We start from the raw sequence: 23,957 nt of genomic DNA on the forward strand, positions 1-23,957 counted from the left end.
TATGTTAGGAACTTTTCATGACAAACAAGGTAAAAGTATAATATTGAGGTCTTTGTTTTTCTGAACAAATATAAACTGTACCTAATCTTGTTAAATAAATGAACAACTTCTAAGTTTGAGACTAGTTTTTTTATTATTCTAAATATTTGCCATCGAGTGGAGTAGAAACCGGTGACCAAACTGTATTCAGTTCGTTTAGAACTCTGAGTTGCAACTTTTTACAATTTACAAATTCTATTTAGCCATACCTTTTGAAAGGCTCACTCGATTGCGCGCCTCTTCTTCTGTTAAAGTGTAACATAAGATTTTTTAAACTATTTTACAAGAGAAATTTCAATGTTTGATATGAAACTAAGTCTGCTACACAGTTGCTTTTCTTTCTATATGGCCGTTTACATATGAAATTTCAATATACACAATCTCTGTGCTCATAATAAACATAATTTGAGTTCGGAGTGAATTATTTTATTCTCGTTTTTTCTTATGGTTACACCAAACCAAAGACAAAACAGAAGGATGTCATGAATGAAATTCCAACTTTTCAAGATGGTGGATAGCGACAGTTCCTCGTTCTCACTCCTTCGATGATTGAAATTATATTGAGATTTTACTTTAAAAAAAAACAAAAGTCTTATTCAACCGTACCTACCTGTATTTTGTTAGGTACCTATTTATTAGAAATCTCAATCAAAGGTTTAAAATCAAGTCCGAAATGAAAAGTTTTCTAGCCGAATGAATTGGTTTGTTTTTATTGTCAACTTGATCATCTGTGAAAGTTATGATAAGATTTACTCATAAATTCAGTTAACACTGTTAATTATTAATCAGTATAAGTAGTCCTATGTAAAAAGTGAGAGATGTCAAATTAATGATGGTAAATGATATCAAGTTGACTGGCGTTATAGTAGTTTGAACATTAGACATAGAATCATCAACATGAACGATAATTATGTACATGTTGATAACAATGTATTCTATGTTTCTGAAAATATTATAGGTCCATGTGACCAGAGTGCTGATTACAAGCTATTGGATAATGAATTTAACTCAGTGTATGAGGAGCATTGCCATTGTAAGGAGATCTGTGTCCAAGCAACTTGCTTGTGTCTTCAGAGATCCTGTGGTGACAACTATCTTATTTGTGAGACTGATGGTCAGTTGAAGAACAAAGTTAAATCATATCCAATCTTTGAGTGCAGTGACAGCTGTTCTTGTTCAACAGATTGTGGTAACAGGGTTGTACAAAAAGGACCTTTTGAAGGCCTTGATATCAGGAGATGTGAGAAAGGATTTGGTCTTTTTGCAACATCTTTTATTCCCTCTGGAACATTCATATGTGAATATGCAGGAGAAGTAATTACTCCAAGCCAGGCATCTGTAAGACACCATAACAATAAGTTGCAAGGCAAAATGAATTACATATTTTATCTTAGAGAGCTCTCTGGGCATCATCCTATAGTGACTATTATTGATCCAAGTACATTTGGTAATATTGGAAGATATATCAATCACAGTTGTGAGCCCAACTGTCACATTGTCCCGGTTAGGTGTGGTAGTCCTATTCCGAAGCTATCAATATTTGCCTTTGCAGATATTTCACCAAATGAAGAAATAACATTCCACTATGGCTTGAATGATGATAATAATCCTGCAGTAATGAGTGATCGCATTCCTTGTTTGTGTAGAAGTAAGAATTGTTGTGGTTTTATGCCTTTTCACATTTATTAAGTGTGTATGAAGAAAAGGAGGACTGGAAACAGAAAAGGAATTATTTATAAAAAAAACCTTATGTAACTATACAGAAGCTGATAAAAATGTAACAAAAATATAGGTAATTATTTATAAACCAAAACAATAAAAAAGCAAGTAATTTACTAAATATCTTTTTTTTTTGTTAAAATATAAGCCTACTGATGTATGAAATATAAATTAAGTATCTTTTATAAATCTTTGTACATATAAGAATAAATAACAGTCACAGTATTATTTTCAGTATTTTTTCTCAGGTAGCATGTCCTTGCTGCGGGTTGTTCGAAAGCGATACCGCGGCCCTGGTACATAAAAGGCCTATGACGGAACACGACGGTTTTTAGTCAGTAAGAGTCTGACACTCCTTCTCCGCTGCTAATCCACCGCGGAAGGGGTCATTTGATGATTTTTGACGTCGTTAAAAAAAAAAGGTAGCATGTCCTCAAATCAGCACAACAAAGCAAGCTTTTTATAACATACCTGAACAAAGACCTGTGGTTCGATTCCCGTGTAAGGAAAAGTACTCGTTCGTTTTACCCGACTGCCAAGATGGGTTATGATTCTTCGAGGCGGGTGACCGAAAGCACCAGTCTCAATCTCAAGTATGGGCTCGACTTCAGGTCAGGCATCAGTGCCGGTTTTAACTCTACCAGCGCCCTGGGTGAAATTTCTATTTTTCTCTAAGTGCAATTTAAACCTATAAGAAAAAAAACCGACCAAAAGCGTGTCGGGCCACGCTCAGTATAGGGTTCCGTAGTTTCCCGAGTAGGTATAGCCCATACCTAATAATACAGGTCAACAAATTAAAAAAAAATGCCGCGATCTCCTTAGCAGTTTTGTATTGGGTATACATTGGCAACACTATAAATATTTTTTACCTTTTTTTCCTACGTCTAGTTTTGTGTCTACCCTGTTTTTTTAATTTGCTTTAATTAGTACTTTCGAGAACACAGTGTCAAGTCTTCCTTGTTAGTACCTTTCTTTCCTCTTTTATTATCTAAATAAATCGACTTTGATATGTCTTCATCACGAAGACGTTATGGGGAATACACAATAAAAAAGTTCAGGAAACCTATAACAGATTTTGTAAAGAGTGCTCATTTTTCCACCCACAAATGTAACAGACATTCAGGGTTATTGAGACAACTTATTCGTGATGAAGACATGAAATCAAAATCGATAACCTACCTACCTACGGCTAAATTAAAAACTTAGTAGAAAAGTATCTTGTTAAGTTCCGCGCCCTACCCTAAAGCCGCGTACGCACGTACGAACAAATTTGTTGCGTTACATGATATGCAACAACTTGGTTCGCACGTGCGTACCACTATCGAACATCGAACACTCTGTTCGTCAAACATGTTCGCGGCGATCCTTGTAGTGTGTTCTGTATGGACGGTGTTCGAAGCGCTTTAATAACTTCACAATCGACCACTTCCAACGGCGCCGTCATGGCTACTAAGATAGAGTTCACGACTGTTGTTCGCGAACTCGACTCGAACTCGTTCGGCGTTCGTGTTCGAATATGCCGTCCATACGTACGAACCAAATGTTTGGGTCTGGTGTTTGTGTTCGCTATGTTCGTGTTCGTACGTGCGTACGCGCCTTAAAACGCTACTGTCTGGCATCATATCAAGGCAACTTTTCTAAGTTATTACTGTCAGTTTCAATAGCAGCTGAACGATTCGAAACTGCTAAACATCTTGTCGTCGATAACTTAACAGAGTATTCAACTACTTCTTTGAAGTAAATTCTGACGTTTGTGTTTTTAAGAAATGACCCTAAACGTTAGCCACTTTGAAAATTTTGATTTGTTTTGCTACTTTTGATGCTGACCGTACTATTTACGTACCTATACATAATTATATCTTGGAGACCAATGACTGATTAAAGGTGAAGGAAAACATCTCGAGGAAAGCCGGACTATAAAGTGACATCACCCACCCTCATTCAGCAAGCGTGGTGGGTGAGTGAACGCAACACCAAAGGAGTTGTAAGGTCGTTGCTCGCCTTTTTCTGACAGAAGAGGATTTTGGGAACAATTAAATATTTTTCTAGAGGACATTCAACTCCAAAAAAGTGGTTTGCGAAGGATCTGCCCTTTTTGGATCTGCCCCGGATTGGACGTCGCACACTCACCAAACATCATCCAGTCATTATGGAGCTATTTACCAAAAAGTCTTGTTTTAGGCACAAAAGTGCCTACGTCAAACGTCTACGCAAACTGATTAAAACGGCTATTCAATCAAACAGCTTTAAATAAACAACGCCATTCATAAGGAAAACCAAATGGCAAGCAAAAAACGAAATCCTGTTCGTAATTACAAAAACATAATCCATCCCGCGTATCAGTCACAGCCAAGCACTGCCTTCCACGGATATCTGCCTTCTCAGAAAACCAAAAATAAATTTGTTTTTCAATTTTTATTTATCGATTTGTTATATTTTCTAACTTCTAACCCCGCCAACGATATTGGCGCCTACGCAGTTATCACGATGCATACCTCTGGTATTTTCATTCCGCGTTCTTTCTTACATTCATTCTCGTTCGCACCTATGGGTGGAATTCCCATTTTCATGGTTTTCCTATTCGTATTTTTCTATTATGAATATTGTATTTCACAGTTTCTATGGTGTAGTAAAATTAGTTACACTCGCTTTTTTGTTTTAACTTACTTATTCTGGTAAGAGGGAAAGTACTTAGACAAGTTAGACACTGTATTAGGTTTATCCAAAATTGTTAGAGCAATATCTTGAGCAAGTAGTTTCATATATTCCTTGGTAATTATATTGCTTGGTGTAGTTTTGTAGGTACCATGATGCATACATGGGTACCATGCTTCAATTTTTTGATTATCACTTGGTTATAAATAAGATCGATAAATAAATAACTACTGCCGAAGATGTTCAAATGACAACCAGGACTCAATTAACGTGCCTTCTGAAACTTGGAGAAACTCATTAAAAGAAGATCTAATAAATAGAGCATAATCAAACCTGCTGTCCTGTTTGAATCAGAGTCACACAAAACGGATAAAGGAAAGACAATTGCAGGTGACAGAGATGAGAATGTTACGAGGAATTTGTAGTGTTGCGCGCGAATGGATAGTGAGCATGAGTATTGAGTACCTATCTACCTATATAAAGGGAAGTTTTAAAGTGGCACCGGTAACCAAAAAACTATGTGGAAAGAGGCCGTCATGGTATGGGCAAGTGATGCGCAGGAATGTGCATCATGTAGGTAGTACCTAAGGAAGGTGAAGAGCATTAATGAGGATGGATATAACGGAAGGAGGCGACCAAAGAAATAATGGATGATTGAATGAAAGATTGCTTGTGAGATACACATAAGAAGAAAACATACCCCAAATAAAATGAGAATAAGGGCAGAAGGAAAAATATGATGTACTTTATCGATGGTGTTAGCACCCTTAACGCAAACTAATAAGTATAGCTTACCGTGGAGCTAACCGACCGCTTTATTTCACTTCAGCGTTAGGCTTAGATTTCCACGTTTAACTATTAAAAAAAATTTAACTGATAGTTGTTTCCTTCTGGAGATGTTGGAATGAAATAAGTGCTTTAGGTAAATGTAGGAAGAGGTAATTTGTGATTGCGATGTTGTGAAAGAACTTAGTACCTACCTAAAGAATAAATTTTTGTTATCGTATGGTTTGCTGACCTAAAAATACCAGTTTGTGTAGCAGGTTTTTCAAATTAGACCCAACGGGACCATCTCCGACATAGAATTTCATCAACCACTGCTACCATGGTAACAGCTAAGGACGCATTACTTCCCGCGTCTCCCATGAAGATATTTCGCGGTTTTGTTTGATATATTGTAAAGAAGTTACTTTAGCTACTGCTGCTAATGCTCTTCGTAAGATTGCCTTAATCGCTTATAAAATGACATCCACAGTTCGCAGGAAGTGATGCGGTGGTCAATTCCCAGTCAAGGTAAGGCGTAGTGATAAATGATCCAACTCTATATTTTCCATTGCAGTTATAATCTATCTATATATTTTATTATGTATCGCTACCGGAATTTTGTAAGTTTCATAAACAACAATTCGTATTTTCCGTTTGATATTGTTATTAACTAGTTAATTCTAAGAATAAGATTACACGATAGGTACTTATCCGCTACCGCGATTGATGTTTAGCGAAATAGTTTGAGAATAGTTGTCCGTTTGACCCGAAGATCCACGAACATTTTGCGGGAAGCCCGCGAGGCGGCGGTCAACACAGATATGTGCACATATGTGTACTTAAGCCGTCCGCGAGCGGAGTCCTAACGAGTTCCGCGGCGGACAACGACGAGCACGCACGCTCCCCGACGGCGCGCGATAGTGACGCTCTACATTGCTGAGGGTGGACGTGGAACGTGCCAGAGCTTGAGGGACAATTGGTGCAATCATCTCGTTGAGCGTAAACAAACGAGTAAGTATATTCTGCCTTTATATAACAACGTATCGGCTAACTAGCTGCCGGTACTTGAAAATATTCATTGTTTTGGTGTTGTTTGTGTATTTGGGTGGATACGCGATTGATTCCACCAATAACTAACTGTTTTATAACTGTCCATCAAATAAAGACCGGTTCCAGACATGGACTCTTCTAAAAAACTATTTTCCGGCTGTGTTTCAGACCCAGTTATTAGATTGATATTTGTGGAGAGTGAACGGTGGATCCATTCTTATTATTAAAACACCTGTAAATAATTGATTTCAATCTGCGCTACTTTTACATGCCATTCATGTGTGAAACAAATGTACCTAGTCAAAAATGATTTCTTAAATCAGTCGTCCTAATTGAATACCGGCGACGGGTGCATCTTCGACTGTTGTTGTTTTTTCTTAGCTTGAGCAGGGAGGTCTGCCATTGCCTAATTGCCAACTCCGAGCGAAGATATAAACTATTTTCTTTGAACTAGACTAAACACAGGATAAACCACGGTTTCTCCTGTTATCCTTACCGCGTTGTCCTTGGGCCCCTATGTCGGTGTCCCTATAGTCTCGATGTTGGTACTTACTTTGTAAATACTCGTACATGTGCCTATTACCTATACTACTTATTCATAGTTTGAAACCCGTTTTTGATGAAACCAGTGTATGTCAAACATTGTCATTATGATAAGTAACCACTTTGTAGTATTTTCTTTTACATGGGTATTCTAGCTATCCCAATGCCCTATGTTTACGGGGTTCATTTTATTTCGTTTCAAAAACTTCCCAGCGCGATGTAAACATTGTCTTGGGGTTTACAGATTGGCAAGATAAAGCTTTATGTAGGTAAAAATTAAATTTTTGAAATCGATACTAATGCAGTTTCAGTGCGGTATAGATGACTTACTTAGTAAATAGATGAAGAATTGTTGATGTCTAAAATTATTGTTTTTTTTTTTCTGTAATTATTTGGAATTATTACCGATATTTGAATTATACGGTGGGTTTGGGAAAAGTGTTCCCTTTGTTCCTGAATTAATAGTTTTCGGATAACACCTTAAGTACCTATCTACCTCGGGTAGTTAATGATTGAGTTTTTTTATCTTAGTCTCGACTGCCGCACCATTCTCTGATAAGTATTGCCCAGGGTAACCACAAATAGGGTGGTACTGTATGATGCGTGACTTGAAATCAGCCTCATGGTATTTTTGCGAGTATGATTGCCAATTAAGAATGATAAGGTGAAGTTGCTAAATTCGGGATCAAGACTTTCTAGCTATGAATATGGTAACAGTACTAACAGTTGATGGAGCCATTATTATTGTATTAGGGGAAGATTCCTTTGCTAGCAAAATTGATTGTAGTATCAACCATAGTGGGACTATTGTATACAAGTTGTTGTGCTTTAACAACGGACGTTTTGCTAAAACGTTAGATAACATTATACGATGTGCCGGTGTAAACACAACAAAGCCATTATATACTACCATTTGCATTGATGCCGATGATCACTTAATTAATACCTTCGTTTTGTACCTTGGAAACTCAAAATTCAAATTTCAAGACGCAATATTTTTGTAGATTCTAACTGAAAGATGCAATAATTATTTCTTAATTCGTGTTAAAAGCATTGAGTTAAGTTAATTTGTAATGTAATCTATAACTTAATTTAAATATACTTACATTCTCTGTGATAATATATTTAAACGGTGATAATAACTTGATGAGATGGTTGCAAGGTCGGGCTGTCTGCTTTTTTTCAAGTGATGTAATCATTTAAATCGTCCGTTGAATTTGTAGGTAACTTGTATGACCTGCGGTTTATGTAAATATGTAGCTACAAGTGAGAGCTGTATTTGCACGATTCATACTCGAACCTACCTTTTTCCAGAAGTATTTTTCATTTCAAATCTGTTCGAGAGAAATATCTTTACTTAGTTTTATTTTTATAAGTAAACGTATTGGAGAATAACGAAGCACAAACCGTGCTGACGTATCAACGTATTGTGTTCTATTAGTTGAGATTACGTACAAAGGAACTCGGCACATACACTATTTATGCCTGTTGGATCGCCTAGAACCTGTTTGGTTGAGCACCTCGCAAGTTATTTATGAACAGAGGCGTTTAGCGATTTTTGTATTGCAAGTGTTGTTTTGTAACCACACGCAAGGCAGTTGCTTCAATTCCAGCTAACTAAACCAGTCAGTGGGAGACCGGGCACAGAATTTTCATAGACCGTTACTTATCTGTATCTCGTATACTTCATCGGTTTCAACATTGAATTGGTTTGGTCGTTAATCGTATTATTATTTATTTCTTTCTTTACATAGAGTTATAAACCGGTGTAGGCAAGTCCCGTTATGGTCAGCCATAGTATTATGTGACTTGACTATGCATTTTAAATAGACTGACTGTTCGGCTTGGTTCTATTAAAACTGCTCAAACAACACACATATTGGCATAATTTTACCCAAATAGGTATAACAATAATAAATACTATATGGATGCCTTATTTTTATCAAATCGCCGCTAACCGCACTTCTATTTCGACCAAGCAATAAAATAGGCCAATAGGTTCTTATTTAAAACCACTTGTCTCCGGTCTTCCACTGTTTGTCAAACTATTGCTTTCTCGTTTTTCTCTTGTGCCGTCCACCATCTCGTAAAACCGCCGTTTAAATTCAGAGATTGACGTAAGTCAGCAAAAAAATATTCAAATAAAAAATAAAGCTTACACAATACTCAAGTTATCTTCTAATAAGTATCGTTTCAGACTTAAGTTTTTATGATAGCAGGAAAACTATTCAGTTCAATTCTTAGAACCTGTTTACATCTTGTTAAACTTAAACCGTAAATATTAATGCGCACGATTTGAAATTATTTATTTTGCTATGGGAAAACCCGAAGAGGAAGAGGAAGCATCATCGTTTGTATTGCTTTACTTTTTATTGATTAGGTATTTGTTCTTTATTAGTAACATCTGCTGTAACAATGATAATGAGTAACATTGTTTACATATTTTTGTAAGAGTTCCATATTTGTTCGACCTTCACATGCGGCTGGGTTTTATCAACAGGGAATTTGAATGACAATAACTGTAATCGGTTTTACTCTGATTGTTTTTCTTAGAAGTGTTGTTTACTTTGCGCTCGCAGATAAATAAAAATAAGTTACTTGCTGGAATTAAACATAAACACATTATTAGATAGGCTTGTCTACTGATATACTCGTAATTTTTTTGGTAATTAATAGACATACTTACCTAGTAGCTAGTACGCTCCCGTATCGAAGAAACGACCAGCCCGTTAGGTACCAGGCAGGTATCACAAGACCTGTGTACAAGCCTTCAAAATCAGTTCAGCCGTTCCATCTAGAGAAGAGTTTTATATTTTTTGTAAGTGGAATAAAATCAATAGGTTATGCATTCGCTTGTAGGAGTTTTAAATAACGAAGAACTAACTATTATTTCGATTTTCCATTCGGGTTTTTCCTGATTAGCTCAAGTTCAGAGGTTATCACAAGACTTGTAAGGGGTTTTCAAATGGTTGTATTTCCCATATTAAGCACATACATACTTATATTGCTCTAAACTATAAGGGGCTGACAACAAACCTTGGGAACTCCAACAGTGCCTAGTGGGATAGGGGAATTTTCTGGTATCCTTATAGAAACTTTTTATTTGGGCACGTGTGTAACAAGATTTTTAATTGTATAGAACGGTATTCAAGGAAGTGTATTGAAAATATTTTTATTAAAAAACAGACGATTACCACATTGTCTAGGTACAGGTCTGTACTTTATGTGCCATTTTCCGCACTAGTCCAAGACATTACGTGCTTGTTTTGAACATCGTCGGCTAATTGTCACCCTCACCTTGTCTCCTCCACTATAATGACCAACTTATTTTACGCCTCTATCAAAATGTATTATTTTCAACTAATACTAATAATTCTGCAGGAAATCATCATGAACCGCTATCTAGCGGTGTTTGGGTGCGTGTGCGCTATAGCGGCGCTGGCGCACTCTGCTGCGGTGCCAACTCAGGACACTATGGTCGTCGCCAAGTCTGATGATACCGTAAGTTTACCTTTAATACGCTTGGATTGTATATCACACAGGCTAAGGATTGTCATTCACGGGCATATCCCTCAGATATGACTGAAAATTCGCATGTGTACAGAGGGGGAATACATAGGGGATGCAAGTATGAAGGTATATTAAGAAGTACATCTATGAACATATAGTGGGAGAACTTAAGAAAGTAAATAGGATTACTGCATAAAGGAATACAAAGGGTAATGCGAAAGGAAGTACCCACAACAATTATATGCCCAGAGAGGCATGCCCGCAACCATAATTTACGACTAGGGCAAGTAAAAATGTAATCAAACTATTTTGTGTAGATCGCTACCAGCACTCCGTCAGTAGAGGAGGTCACCACAGAAGAATCAAGTCCGCCGATAAAGCTGACGGAAATGGAAGTAGTGTCGGAGGTATCTCTGCGGTATGCGCACACGACGGTGTTGGCGCGCGTGCGCAACCCCGCCAAGCGCGCGCAGGAGGCCAACTTCAGGGTGCTGCTGCCTGAGACTGCCTTCATCAGCGGATTTGTTATGTAAGCTTTTTAATTATTTGACTAGATTCATATATTTGATGCATATTAAATTTTCTAACATTGATTTCCCAAACTGGCCCTATGTCCTATACAAAAAAGCAGGCACAAGACCATACCCATTCCCAATAATCATTAGACCTCTGGACTGATTTACAGGACGCTCGATGGAAAATCTTACAAAGCCTACGTAAAAGAAAAAGAAGAGGCGAAGCAGATTTACCAAAACGCTGTCAGCCAGGGAATTGGTGCTGCTCACATTTCTGCCAAGTAAGTACCGATAACCACGAAAAAGTTTGCCAAAAATGGCCGCGTGACTCAAACGGCCTTACAAGTTACAATTTGAAAGTGATATGCGTATGTGTCTAACATGTAAATGTGACACAGCTGTTAGTTCTAATAATAATATGCTCACATTATTTAGAAGCTACCATGTTTTTGTCGAAATCGAGCACAAACAATGGAACTGTATTTGAACAAGTGCATTTTTATACTTAATTAAAAAAAAGTGGACTATTTATTAAATTAAAATTGGGGTTTCTATTGACCTACAGAGCTCGTGACTCAAACCACTTCACGGTGTCCGTGAACGTAGAACCTTCTTCAAATGCTATCTTCAACTTGACGTATGAAGAGTTGCTGGTGCGCCGTAACGGCGTGTACAACCATGCCATCAACTTGCACCCTGGCGCGCTGGTGCCCAAGCTGACCGTCACCGTCCATATCAAGGAGACTGAAAAGCTTATAGAGCTCAGAGTACCTGAAATTAGAACTGGAAACGAAATCGACGCTACTAAGGATGATGCTCGTAAGTGAACTATCTGTCCGTTCTTTTAATAAATTATAATAAAAAAAAACACGTTTAATAGAATACTTCATAAGTAAAATATAACTTACAGAGAATTCAAAGGCGACAATCGTGAGAGCTCACGACGACCGCGAAGCGACCATCACTTTCACTCCAGATCTTCAGGAGCAAGAAAGGCTCATTCAGATATACACGGTAAGCATTGCCATAGAAAAGAGAGCACCTAAAGCTACCATCTCAAGTCTAGATCCTTTCATGGAACCATCACCACCATCTGCCTAGTCTTTTCCTAACTATATAAGGCTCGGCTTCCAGTCTAATCGCATGCAACTGACTATCAGTGTTTTCAAAGGCAGACCGCCTATCTGACCTCCTCTCATGCCAATGACCGTTGTGTACAATCCACCCTTTGGTAAAACTGGTCGTCAGACTTTCTGGCTACTGACATTTTATAATACATGATTTTTGCAGCAAAAGTCAAAGGAGTCGGCTGCCGCCACTCACTCGTACTCGTCGTGGTCATCTTACTCGGAGCCCGAGGAAGCAGCCCCGGAGGGCGTGCTGGGGCAGTTCGTGGTGCAGTACGACGTAGCCAGGCCTAAGGATGGTGAAATATTGGTAAACTATTTATTTTAATTTGGGTTGTGAAGTTAAAGAGTAATCTCAAAAAGTGTTGTATTGGTAAAATCTGACCCATTTGCTCATTGACTTGTATTATTTTGTAGGTAAACGATGGCTACTTCGTCCATTTCTTCGCGCCAAGTGAGCTGCCGCCGCTGAGCAAGTTCGTGGTGTTCGTGCTCGACACGTCCGGCTCCATGATGGACCGCAAGATCATTCAGCTGCGGGAAGCCATGCAGACCATCCTCGGAGAACTGAACGAGGGCGACTACTTCAGCATCGTTGAGTTTGATTCCACTGTAACGGTATGTACAATCTATTCAAAGCTATTAATTATTGCCGCAAAATTCCGGACCTGCTTAGATCCGACTCATTGTATGTTTACAGGTCCATGATCTCAAAGAAGCGGAAGGCGAGCCCCCCAAACACCACTACTGGTACTCGTATTTCGACGAACAAGATAAGAAGGCGACACTGGTGCCGCCATCTCAAGCTACTAAAGAAAATATCGACCGTGCTAAACGAATCGTCAGCTGGCTTCAAGCGTCTGGAGGTGAGAAATCTTACAATATTACGTACACCTATGTAGTAACTGATATAATATACTTAGGTAAAAACGTAGCGAAACTTAAGACAAATCGTTAGGTAAAAAAATAACCTTCGACCTTCGACCTTCTTTCTTATCTGAAGAAAATTTGATTAAGTACTTACACATGTACAATGTGTCGATATGAGTCGACATTATCGGCTTGACCTGTTATAACATTATGTGATAATGCACAATTAAAAAGCATGTACGCAAATACATTGAGTCATCGGGGAAAAAGTATCTTGAACTTTTAACCTCTCTGTATGTAGGTCCTGTATAATGCTGACTATTTAAAGTGGATATCTAACTCAATACTCAAACACTGATGTCCATTTATCTCATTGCAGGTACGAACATCGGAAAAGCATTAGATGTGGCGGTGGACCTCATCAACAAAGGGGTAGACTGGCAGACTGAGGTAACAGTCTCCGGCACCACCGAGACAACCACGTCAGCAGGCCCCTCAGAGGCTGCTGTCACAAGTACTACTGAAGTTGCCGCTAAGAAAGGTAAGCCGTCCAACTACTAAACAAATTTTTATTATGTAGTCCTGACTCCTGCCTGATGTTTCGAAATGAGTATGAATGTGGATGGATATAGAGGAAGGGAACGACCAAAGAATTGGGATAAATGATGAATGAAGGTAGGTATGTTTAGTAGGTATTTTTTATGATGTGGTTCTATTATACACACAATTGAATTAAAAAAACGAATGTTATGTGCTATATGCCAGAGACGACATGCTCCTTTTAATTGCACACATAAAACGCATTTTCTTCTTACAGAAGCGAAATCTTTGGAGCCAATCATAATCTTCTTAACTGACGGCGACCCGACTGTCGGTGAGACTGATCCTAAACGCATAATCACCCGCGTGCAGGAGAAGAACTCCGGACCAAACAAGGCTACCATTTTCTCACTGGCTTTTGGTAAGTTCGACACAATGACACGAAAATTTTTTTTAACAAGAAAGATTTGATTAATTGTTTGTTGGCACTGAATTTGGTATTTATCGAACCCGCAGACCTGGGGCCCGATTCTCCTAAGTTATTAATGTCAAAATTTAATAGAAATCGAATCGCAATAGCAGTTTTAACCATATTGGGCATTCTGCTACTAATATAAGTCCAATCGTATTCCAACGACATTCGATTGGTTTGCGATTGGTCTGCTAATTTGGTGATTTTGGTAGTTGGCGCTACAATCATATTGCAATCGTAAATCATTTGCAGACAAAATGATTCATTATTGAATGACAGAAGGATAAAAACGTTTATTTCAAAGAAAAGATAGCGGAATGCCACATACGCTTCAATCGTAATCGAGTCGTGATTGGATCGCAGTCGAATGTGAATCGTATGTCGCTTACGTAAAATTAGGAGAATCGTGCCCCTGATTCGAAAAAATCCATGCATACCTACCGTTGGGAAGCTACACAGCTACACTGTACCTGTGGTTCGGGAAACAGAAATAGTTAAAAAAAAAACTAAAAAACACGCTTTTTGTAACGTTTCTTAGCTAGTCATGTATTGTCATCAGAACTAAGAGTTTGTGCAAAATTTCATCCTAATCGAAGACCGGGAAGTGGGTCACATTAAGATTCCAAGATTTTCTTACATAACATAGTTAAAAGTTAAGCGTGTTAAAGACATTGTGTAAATTGCAGGCGAGGACGCGGACCGCAAGTTCCTGCGCAAGGTGTCCCTGCGTAACGGCGGCTTCATGCGACACATCTACGAGGCGGCGGACGCGGCGCTGCAGTTACGCGACTTCTACCGACAGATCTCGTCACCGCTGCTGGCCGACCTCAAGTTCACATACCCCTCTGGACAGGTAACTCCAACATGTTCATCTTCTTCTTATCGAGTGAGCTGCACGTTTAATCACCCAAAAAACCCTAAGAGTTTTCTCAAATCACCCCGATGGCCTCTAACTTGGAATATTCGTAACAAACTGAGGGCGATATGAACCTATTTGACTTCTGATAATTTTATTTACATAGATATTTACAATACATATTTACAATAAAAATCAAAAACTATCCTAGTAAAACAAACAACTAAAAAGCGTCAAAAAATTCGTCCCCATCGCTGTCAACTGGGAGCGTGCCCAAGAGGCTGGTAGCATTACATTTGACTTCTTATTAACTTTATCTAGATATTGCACTGAGAATCGTCTAGCTTAAGACTCGCCACGTTAAATTATTATGATCTTGAAATTTAAATATGCCAACTGTTAACAAAAAAAAAACACAACATTAAACTGCCTGCTAACATTAACAGATAATCGGATCGACTTTTTGGAGTGTGTTCTAGTTTTCTTCTTCGTTGGCACGTTGGCAGCCTTACAAAGTAAAAATATAAGCGTGTTAATGGCAATTGTTTTGAGAACGTATATCACGTGTCAGGTGCGGTCGGAGTCGCTGACGCAGCACTCGTTCCCCACGTACTACGCGGGCTCGGAGCTGGTGGTGGCAGGACAGGTGCTGGACGTGCCTGAGCTGCAGCCGACTGTGCACGCCTTCTGCGGCGTACAAGACGGATACGGCAGGGTGAGACACACGCTAATACTCTTTAGACGATTTCAAAAAATGGAAGCAGTTTACACATTAACCTTTTCCCAAAGAACTATGTCGCTATAGTACTATGTGCAGCTATGTCAGATTCCCGTTTTAACCGGATGAATGTTAATACCATAGTGTTTTACATGGAGTGACTGCCTGACCTCTTCAACCCGTGCAACCCGTGACCCTATTGTAAGACTGGTTGTCAGACTTGGCTTCAGAATGCAGACTGCCAAAGATGTTCAAATGACAGCCGTGGAAACCACCAATTTATCCTGCCTTCCGAAACCCGGAAGAACTCGTTATGACATGGTCACCCATCCACGGACCGACTTTATGATCGATCGATCAGTACCACGTTCACTTACAGCTCTCCTTATTTCTTAACTTACACAATTTAAACACATTTTTAGAGACGCATCGAGATTGTACCGAAGGTGCCAATAGAAAAGAAGAAGCAAGGCTACTTACCGTTGGAGCGGCTGTGGTCTTACCTCACTATTAAACAGCTGCTGGACAAACGAGACGCTTCTGACGACAGCGACAATGACGACAAAGAAAACTCCCCGGAGAAAAAGGCTCTAGCACTTGCATTAAAGGTAAGGTACCTACCCGAGGAATGATCTCTATTGATAATCTTTATTGACTCGTGCTTAAGAAGAAGATATAATGTCCTTTTAGATCCTTTCCACATATTGGGTGCTACTATTATTAATGAGTTATTTGTGATGTTTTCCAGTACGAATTCGTAACACCTCTGACATCGCTGGTGGTAGTGAAGCCCAACGCTACAAACGCAGTCGACGCGGAGTCCGTAGACAAAGCAGGTAGTTTATTATTCTGTTTTACATTGAAAGAATCAGATCGACTTTTTATTTTAAAAAAACTGTCCACTAAAACACCGATTTTATATTTGCAGCTGGACCTCTCAGCCTTTCCAGTGGTGGTAAGTGGCTTCTATCTTAACTTCCTCTATGTCTTTATGTCTAGGCAATAGTAACTCTTATCTAACAACAAGGGAACCATTGCTATTTGTTTGCGTGCATACAGTGTTGTTCTTTTTTCTATTCTTGTTCTTAAAGTTGTATTTTGCATGTCTGAAACTCTTTCACTTAAAACGGGTGCACCGGCTGAGAGAAAATAATATTATTACCTGTACTTGAACTCTGGGGACGGACACGTTAAAATGCTGCTTTGTTGATCTTTCACTTGACTAACATGTTTGGTGTACGAAGCTCTAGCTCGGCCGATGGCGAGTTACGGCGGGTTCGGCGGCGGCGTGAGCGCGAGTGCGTTCGGCAGTGTGGGCGCGGGCGGGTTCGCCGCACCCGCCGCTGTGTACACCGGCCTGGCTGGGCCGGCTTCCTCTGTCTTTGCCAGTAAGTTCTAGCATGTGCATCACTTTTCCACTGGCTCTAAAATAATGGCCATATGGTTGCATGGCTTCTGGTGTCATCTGAAAGCTTTCTCCTGGATCGACCAGTGTTCGTTGGCAATTTAAAGGTATGCATGCAGCACTACTTCTGTGGAACCATCCAGATTTCAAGCGTTTTAATTGACAAAGCATACTTATCTACTCCTATTTCACCTTCCTGGCCTTTCGGGTCTCTTGGCTGTAGTAAATTAAAGGAGTGACTAACTAAGTCTAATTCTTCCTCCAGTATTTACCAACATACTTATGTTATATTATCCGCGTTAAATGGTGAACGCACATCTATCAAACCCCAATGAATTGGATACTCCTACTCGAGCCGAAAAACTGTCAACAGCATCAAACCTGATGACTAGAAGTCATTGGAAATATTGGAATTCGTTTAGCATTTCTGGGGCTCAATTCTGCTAAGTTAATAATGTGACAATTGGATAACAACTGAATCTCAATTGCAGTTTTAACCTTAGAGGGTATTCTGCTACTAATATAACACCAATCGTATTCCAATGGCACTCCATTGGTTTTTCATTGGCCTGCCTTTTGGTCTGCAGGGTACCCTGTCTGCTCTACAATCATATTGCAATCGTAATTCATTTGCAGACAATATAATTCATTATTGAATCACAGAAAATGCTAAAAATGTTTATTTAAAAGAAAATATAGCGGAATGCACTACGTTTCAATCGTGATTGAATCGTAGTTGGATGTCAATCGTATATCGCCTAAGTAAAATTAACAGAATCGAGCCCCTGGAGTTCTTTGAAATGCGGACGATTCTACCGATTCGCGTGTGTGAGGTGTCTAGGTGCTTTCATTATTTTATAGATAATTCTATAATGAAAGATGTGCGTTACATAGTTACATTGTTAACCTTTCGAAACATATTTTATAGTATATCTATCTGTATTTTATCATTTAATTCTGGGGAAAAGGTGTTAAAATATGAATTGGTACCTTCTTGCCTAATTTTGATAAATAATACCTTGATTACTACTTTTGCTCGAACTCCTTATAGTTCTTTAGCTAACCAATTCCGAATAATATTAAATGCTATAACTTTATTATAAATACTAGCATCACATCTGGCATTGGTGGTGTACGATTGTATAGAATTTAAAAGGAATTCAGAAATCAAGAAAGAAAGAAATCCAGATTGTGGAATCAACTGCACAGCCAACTCAGTGAGTCTATAACCAAAGCTGTAATTTGGCCTAATTATGGATCGCGAGTTTATAAGATGTTCTTAAAGAAACTTCTATGGACCTATATTTATGTATGTACTTATTATTTTTAAAGTCTAACAAATTGCTAACAAATGTAGATAATTAAGTATTTTATTGTTATTATTTGTTATGCGATAGGCCCCGAAAGTTATTCGCTGGCCGCTGACGTCGAGGATGCAGCGGAATTAGAAGAATATGCGTTTGAAGGTGAGACAACAGAGGTCCCAAAGAATATTTTTGCGAGTGACTTCTGAATGAGTAATATTCGTCTCATTATAAATACATAGCGCATAGTCGCAAGTTTTGCAGTTTCTCGGGTCAATAAATAAGTATATGTGCCTCTAATAAGCAGATTTCAGTATCATATTTTGTTGTTATAGTTATAAAATTTATACAGCCTGGTGATCAACACGGCAGCCTGGCGGACGGATAACACATGAAAATTTTTGTAATATTGAACCGCAGTGGCGGCCCTAGGGGTGTGCGCACTGTGCCTTCGCACAGGGCCTCGCGCTTGGGGGGGCCTCGCGCTACAACTCACACTAATATAAAAAAATTATAATGGTATATCTGGTCCAAGAAAAAAAATATGCATTTTTTCTTTATTTCTAATTCATTCTGCGTTTACTTTTTGAGTTCTCAATTTAACAAAAAGTTGGAACACCAAAGTAACAAAAACAACTGGCTCTCGATCCAGTCACGAATTCTTTTTATTTGTGCTTAATTCCGAGTTTAATTTGAGATTCCTTAAACAAAGAATCTAAAAAAATTCGCGCTCGCTACGCTCGCGGCTGTTCATTTGTCAGTACCGGTCATTCTAACATGATTAGAGTACTTTTATGTCCCAAAACTCAAAAATTTTCGCGCTTGCTGCGCTCGCGACTTCACCTTGCACTGTTGTATACTATACAATTTTAGGTGCTTTAGTGACCCAATGCTCAAAAATTTTTGCACTCACTTCGCTCGCGGGTGCTTTATTTTCCACTTCTTTTATTTTTTTCATCCTTTTTTAGCCAAACCTAGAAGGTAGCGCCGCTTGTAAGTCCTTTTATTAACAAGAAAATAACTCCTAGCTCGCAACACAGACTTTTCACGTAGGACAAAGGGCCTCGCATAGACCTGCCGCACGTAGCCTCGCGATGGCTAGGGCCGCCGCTGTTGAACCGTTTTCCCTCTGGGCACGCGACCTTTAAAACGGCCTTGATACGATTTTTTATCAATACCCAAAAAAAAAAAATCGCCAGGACAGAAAGGAATATATCGTATACGAATTCTGCTACTAATATAAGACCAATCGTTTTCCAGTGTCATTCCATTGGTTTGTCGGTAGTCTGCTCTACAATCGTATTGCAATCGTAAATCAATTTCAGACAATATGATTCATCTTGAATCACATAAAATATGTACACATGTACGTTTATTAAAACAAAAAATTGCGGAATGCCCACATGCTTCAGTCGTATTTGAGTCGTGATTGAATCTCAGTTGGATATCAATCGTATGTCGCTAAGTAAAATTGAACCCCAGGACGGGGACAGCCAAAGCCCACAGCCGGCGCTTATCCCACTATACATTACAATTATATAATTAATTGTATCCATGTATAACCAGTGGCGGACATTCCTCAATACCTTTTACATAATTCATTATCAACTATTCCTATGTACTCCTCCTGTTATCTCGCATATACATATATATTGCTATTTGTGATGTAAGTGATCATGAAGTTGGTGAATAAATAAATATATCCATACTATAAATCCTTAAACTCCTATAAATGTGTTGGGCAATTGGTTAGGTTAGGTTAGGCGATAATCGGCTAGGAGGACATCATCATCATCATAAACTCCCTTATGTGCTTCCATGTGCATCTCTATACACTCCCTCATGTATCTTGAATTTTCAACCATATCGGATATATGCCCACAACCTTTTTTACCCCTATCTGACCATTTGTATAATCCGGGGTTTGTCATGACTATCTATACATATAATAAAATGATAGGAAAGTCAAAACTGTACATTGAATATTTTTTTAAAAGAATACTTGGGGGGTGATCCATGATCGATTCTGAACCCAAATATGTAGTTTTTAGAATTTTTGTCTGTATGTCTGTTTATCTGTTTGTCTGTATGTTTGTCCCGGATAATCTCAAAAAGTACTGCATGGATTTAAATCAAATTTTGCATGACTATTACCTGGAGGCCGGTTCAACACATAGACTATATATTATCACGCTATCACCCACAGGGGTTGAGCAATGAACGATTAAATAAACGAAATTGGAAATTCTATATTGCCCACGCAGACGAAGTCGCGGGCAACAGCTAGTTGAAGAATAAACTTAAACCTGCTGAGCTATTACATATTTCATAAGCTTGCTTGCGGATCATATTCATTGTTTGAGAGAAAACAAATGCTTGTTTGACATGCCAATCCTACTATTTACCTCGTCTGGTTTGCTCTTGATTTCGATAAACATTATTAGACAATTTGTGTAGCATGATTGTATTTCTGATTACGATTTTACTTGAGTCTTGGCTAATATGTTAACTAACACGTTTTACAAATATCTGTTAGGACCGGCAACTTTTTCGGCTTTCTCCAGAACCACTCCATTACTATACGCATCCTCCAGGCCTGCGTTCTCGTTCTCATCACAACAAGGTTGGAGAACTAATACGTTTACCGCCAACACCATGAGTGTTCCAAACAGTAAGTTTTTCAGATGTATGTCGTGTCTCGTTTTAATATAATTACATTATGATTTTAGATGACTATGGTGCCAGGTATAGTTCACGCCAAAGTTTTTGGCGACAAGGCGTGCGAAACGCTATGCACAAATTATTCTTTGGCCTGAAACCTCGGGTCTTAACGCATATTCAGGGCTAACTCCCCGTGCCTTGCTGTCCAAAACGGTATCTACGATGCGGCAATTCTGACATATGCGAGAGCGAATTGACCCTCCGCCATCACCCTGTCTGTGCTGTGCTGATTTTCAGCCTACTTTGAATTTACTTTTGATTTTGATTTTTGAGTTAGGTACACACGGGGGCTCAATTCTGCAAATGTAATAGTGTGACGATTGGATAACAATTGAATCGCAATGGCAGTTTTAACCTTAGCGGACATTCTGATACTAATTCAAGAACAACCATATTCCAATGACGTTTCATGCATTGGTTTGCCATTGGCCTGTCATTTGGTCTATACGGTAGTTTGCTCTACAATCATATTGCAATCGTAAATCATTTGCAGACAATATGAAAAGGATAAAAACTTCTATTTAAAAAAAATAGCGGAAAGCCACATACGCTTCAATCGTAACTGAGTCGTCATTGTATTTCAGTCGGATCTTAATCGTATCTCGATTAAGTAAAATTAGCAGAATCGAGCCCCTTTACGCTTAGTTGACGGAATTGCACAGTATTTATTGACCCGACTAGCTATGAGACGAATATATCCCAGCTACATTTATTGTTTTCTTTATTGATTGTTAGTGTTATTAGGTAATTTATGACCACATTACAATATTATGGTCTAAACTGAAGGATTTATGAGTAGATCCTAGGTAGAACACATTGCCCTAAACAATGTTTCCGCTAACCGCTTTAACCGGAATGTGATTGAAGCAGTCGATGAAATTGTGAATATTGGTACTTTGATTCCTATAGGAGGTGACATGCTAATGGTAGTTCCACGGACGACGACGATACCGCCGATCTTGCGGCCCAGTCTAGCCGACCTGCACCTGGACGGCTACACTTGGCTAGAGTCCTTGCTGGATGCTAGTGCGAGCACCATCCTGCTGCCTACCAATGACACCACGATCACTTTGAAAATAGTCAAAGACTCTGTTGTGAGTATCCACACCACACCAATAACAACAATTAACAAGGAAAGACTCCCTAAGACCCAAAGACATAAACAAAATACTTGATGTAAACCTGCCATGATTACTTCCCCCGACATGTACTTATCCGCTTCTTTCAATTCTTTCAGATACCCAAAGAATCAAGTGGAGACGCAGAGTGCGCAAGCGCAGTAGGCGGTGGCGCCGGTGTGTGCGTGTACCTGTCGCGGTGTGACTCCGCGCGGGACATTACTGTGGACGTGTATAAAACTACATACTGCTCCGTCAGCCAAGGGTGAGCACTCGGATTCTTATAGCGAATAACTACCCGAAATACTAGTCTGAACTTAAGTCATGTTACAATCTCAAACAGACGAAAACTTAATCATTTTTAATAAATCCAGTATCATAGAATAACGTCAAAATGTATATTTGATTTTCAGATATGCGGGGGTGTGCTGCCAGCAGAAAAAAGTTGACATAGTACATTGATTACGGAAATACCGCGGCAAAATATGTATTGTTGTTCTGAAATTTTGTGATTACTTGTAGATACATAATTTAATACTTAAAATTATTATTGCTGTAAAAATCTAACAAGATGTACGGGGCGTACAAAGCTATAAAACTATCACGGTTGAAACGAAAATAAATACTTTTATGAAACCGATCGATGCAACATAAACTTGTGCCCTACAGTTAGAAAAAAGCATAGGTATTGTGTAATTATAAAATGATAAGTAGAAATCAGTAAAAATGCCGAAAACTTATGGTGCTAGATAATGCAATAGTGCCATTTATTATAATTAAAACATGACCTACTGTTGTGAGATGTACCTACTATAACTAGTTCTCTTTTTATACAATTGAATCTTAAATAAAAATAAGATTATTTTTAATTTGAAGTTTTATTTCCTGACACGATATATATAATTTAAGGCTACTCGCATTATAATTTCCGAGCTTTAGAGCAATCCATCGTCCAGTCGTCCAGTGCCACCCAAACATTATTTAATTTTACCCTACCATATACCGTATTTAAGATTCATAAAACGGCGTGGAATAGTGACTTCCTGGCAGATTTTTGGTTTTACCCACAGAGTTCCCAATCTCACGGGATAGATGGCGCTGTATGTCCCAATTTTTTTTGTAATAAAAACTATCCTTTCTCAAGTTCCAAACTATGTCTGTACCAAATTTCACACAAATTGGTTCAGTAGTTTAGGCGTGAAGAAAAGACAGACAGAGTTACTTGCGCATTTATAATATTAACGTTAAAATTGAAAGAACGTTGTTTAAAAAAACTGACGTCTTATGGCCCAGAAGCGCACACCGCTGTAAGCGCGTCGGAGCGCATTTTTAATCAACTAACATCCCATCACAATAGCACAAGTAGTTTTCATCCCTAGGTACTTAGCAATGGTTTAGCACAGAACCGGGGATTGTCTTTGGGTACATTTGTATAGTGTATTCATGGATAATCGTCGGTTTTGTGTCACCACTCCATTAAAAAGTGGTCTGGAAGAGACATACAAATTAATAAATTTGATTAATAAGCAAATTCAAGTTTTGTCCCACATAGCTAAATCTTGTTGTCACCCTATTAGAAAATGATAGACAGAAGTCCTGTAGCCTTATTCGCTAACTCCACTGACAGCTCGCAGATATCATCAATTGGTAAAGTGTACATTAGTAAATTGTCAAACAGCTATTTTCTTATTCGCTAACGCCAGTTACCAAATGAGATGACGTCATCAGCATCGACACAGGCTGATATCCACCATGACTCATTTTGACAGCGGTTTTTGTATCGATAAACGTTATATTGCGATTCCGTAAGCCCAGTGGACATCAAATTGATAGCCAGTGTCATTTTTTGAAATACACTACAAATAGCAGTGTTTTATGCCTCATCACTGGGATGTCTATACTATATTGTTGCATCAGACATTAGATTTCTCTAATTTTGCGATTCCAATAGAAATACAAACCCTGAGTTTAAACCCTTTATTTTTTGATAGTGTTATTTTTAATTGTATTATTTTTATTTGTTTTATCAT

At 38.6% G+C, this 23,957-nt stretch overlaps 2 protein-coding genes across 7 annotated transcripts; both read left to right on the forward strand.

Annotated features, from left to right (window-relative positions):
• The first annotated feature begins 554 nt into the window (after window positions 1-554).
• On the forward strand, window positions 555-1,983 carry LOC110383741 (probable histone-lysine N-methyltransferase set-23). Its single transcript, XM_021344572.3, has one exon. It carries the CDS (start codon window positions 937-939, stop codon window positions 1,726-1,728), a length of 792 nt encoding a protein of 263 aa, XP_021200247.3. The 5' UTR covers window positions 555-936; the 3' UTR covers window positions 1,729-1,983.
• Window positions 1,984-6,006: 4,023 nt separating this feature from the next.
• On the forward strand, window positions 6,007-22,796 carry LOC110377591 (inter-alpha-trypsin inhibitor heavy chain H4). 6 transcript variants are annotated; one of them, XM_021336914.3, is made up of 22 exons: window positions 6,008-6,189; window positions 10,153-10,272; window positions 10,599-10,810; window positions 10,967-11,077; window positions 11,362-11,615; window positions 11,707-11,810; window positions 12,087-12,233; window positions 12,341-12,541; window positions 12,624-12,789; window positions 13,173-13,334; window positions 13,611-13,754; window positions 14,492-14,658; window positions 15,233-15,376; window positions 15,802-15,987; window positions 16,128-16,215; window positions 16,308-16,334; window positions 16,624-16,767; window positions 18,182-18,250; window positions 20,625-20,759; window positions 21,719-21,903; window positions 22,047-22,192; window positions 22,341-22,796. In XM_021336914.3, the coding sequence occupies exons 2-22, from the start codon at window positions 10,162-10,164 to the stop codon at window positions 22,387-22,389; spliced, it is 2,952 nt and encodes a 983-aa protein (XP_021192589.3). In that variant the 5' UTR covers window positions 6,008-6,189; window positions 10,153-10,161; the 3' UTR covers window positions 22,390-22,796. The 6 variants fall into 6 exon arrangements, with proteins under 6 accessions (XP_021194937.3, XP_021192589.3, XP_021196467.3 ...); XM_021339262.3 differs by lacking the exon at window positions 16,624-16,767 and having other exon boundaries at window positions 6,007-6,189; XM_021338484.3 differs by lacking the exon at window positions 20,625-20,759 and having other exon boundaries at window positions 6,009-6,189.
• The last annotated feature ends 1,161 nt before the right edge of the window (window positions 22,797-23,957 follow it).

This window comes from Helicoverpa armigera, chromosome 5 (assembly GCF_030705265.1).
Source record: "Helicoverpa armigera isolate CAAS_96S chromosome 5, ASM3070526v1, whole genome shotgun sequence".
Taxonomy (NCBI): domain Eukaryota; kingdom Metazoa; phylum Arthropoda; class Insecta; order Lepidoptera; family Noctuidae; genus Helicoverpa; species Helicoverpa armigera.

Bases quoted from the DNA above. Each gene is read 5' to 3' on its own strand.
- LOC110383741 (XM_021344572.3), top strand. From the start codon at position 937: ATGAACGATAATTATGTACATGTTGATAACAATGTATTCTATGTTTCT.
- LOC110377591 (XM_021336914.3), top strand. From the start codon at position 10,162: ATGAACCGCTATCTAGCGGTGTTTGGGTGCGTGTGCGCTATAGCGGCG. The intron at 12,790-13,172 runs GTGAGAAATCTT...ATCTCATTGCAG, and splicing joins CTGGCTTCAAGCGTCTGGAG to GTACGAACATCGGAAAAGCA. The intron at 15,377-15,801 runs GTGAGACACACG...ACACATTTTTAG, and splicing joins TACAAGACGGATACGGCAGG to AGACGCATCGAGATTGTACC.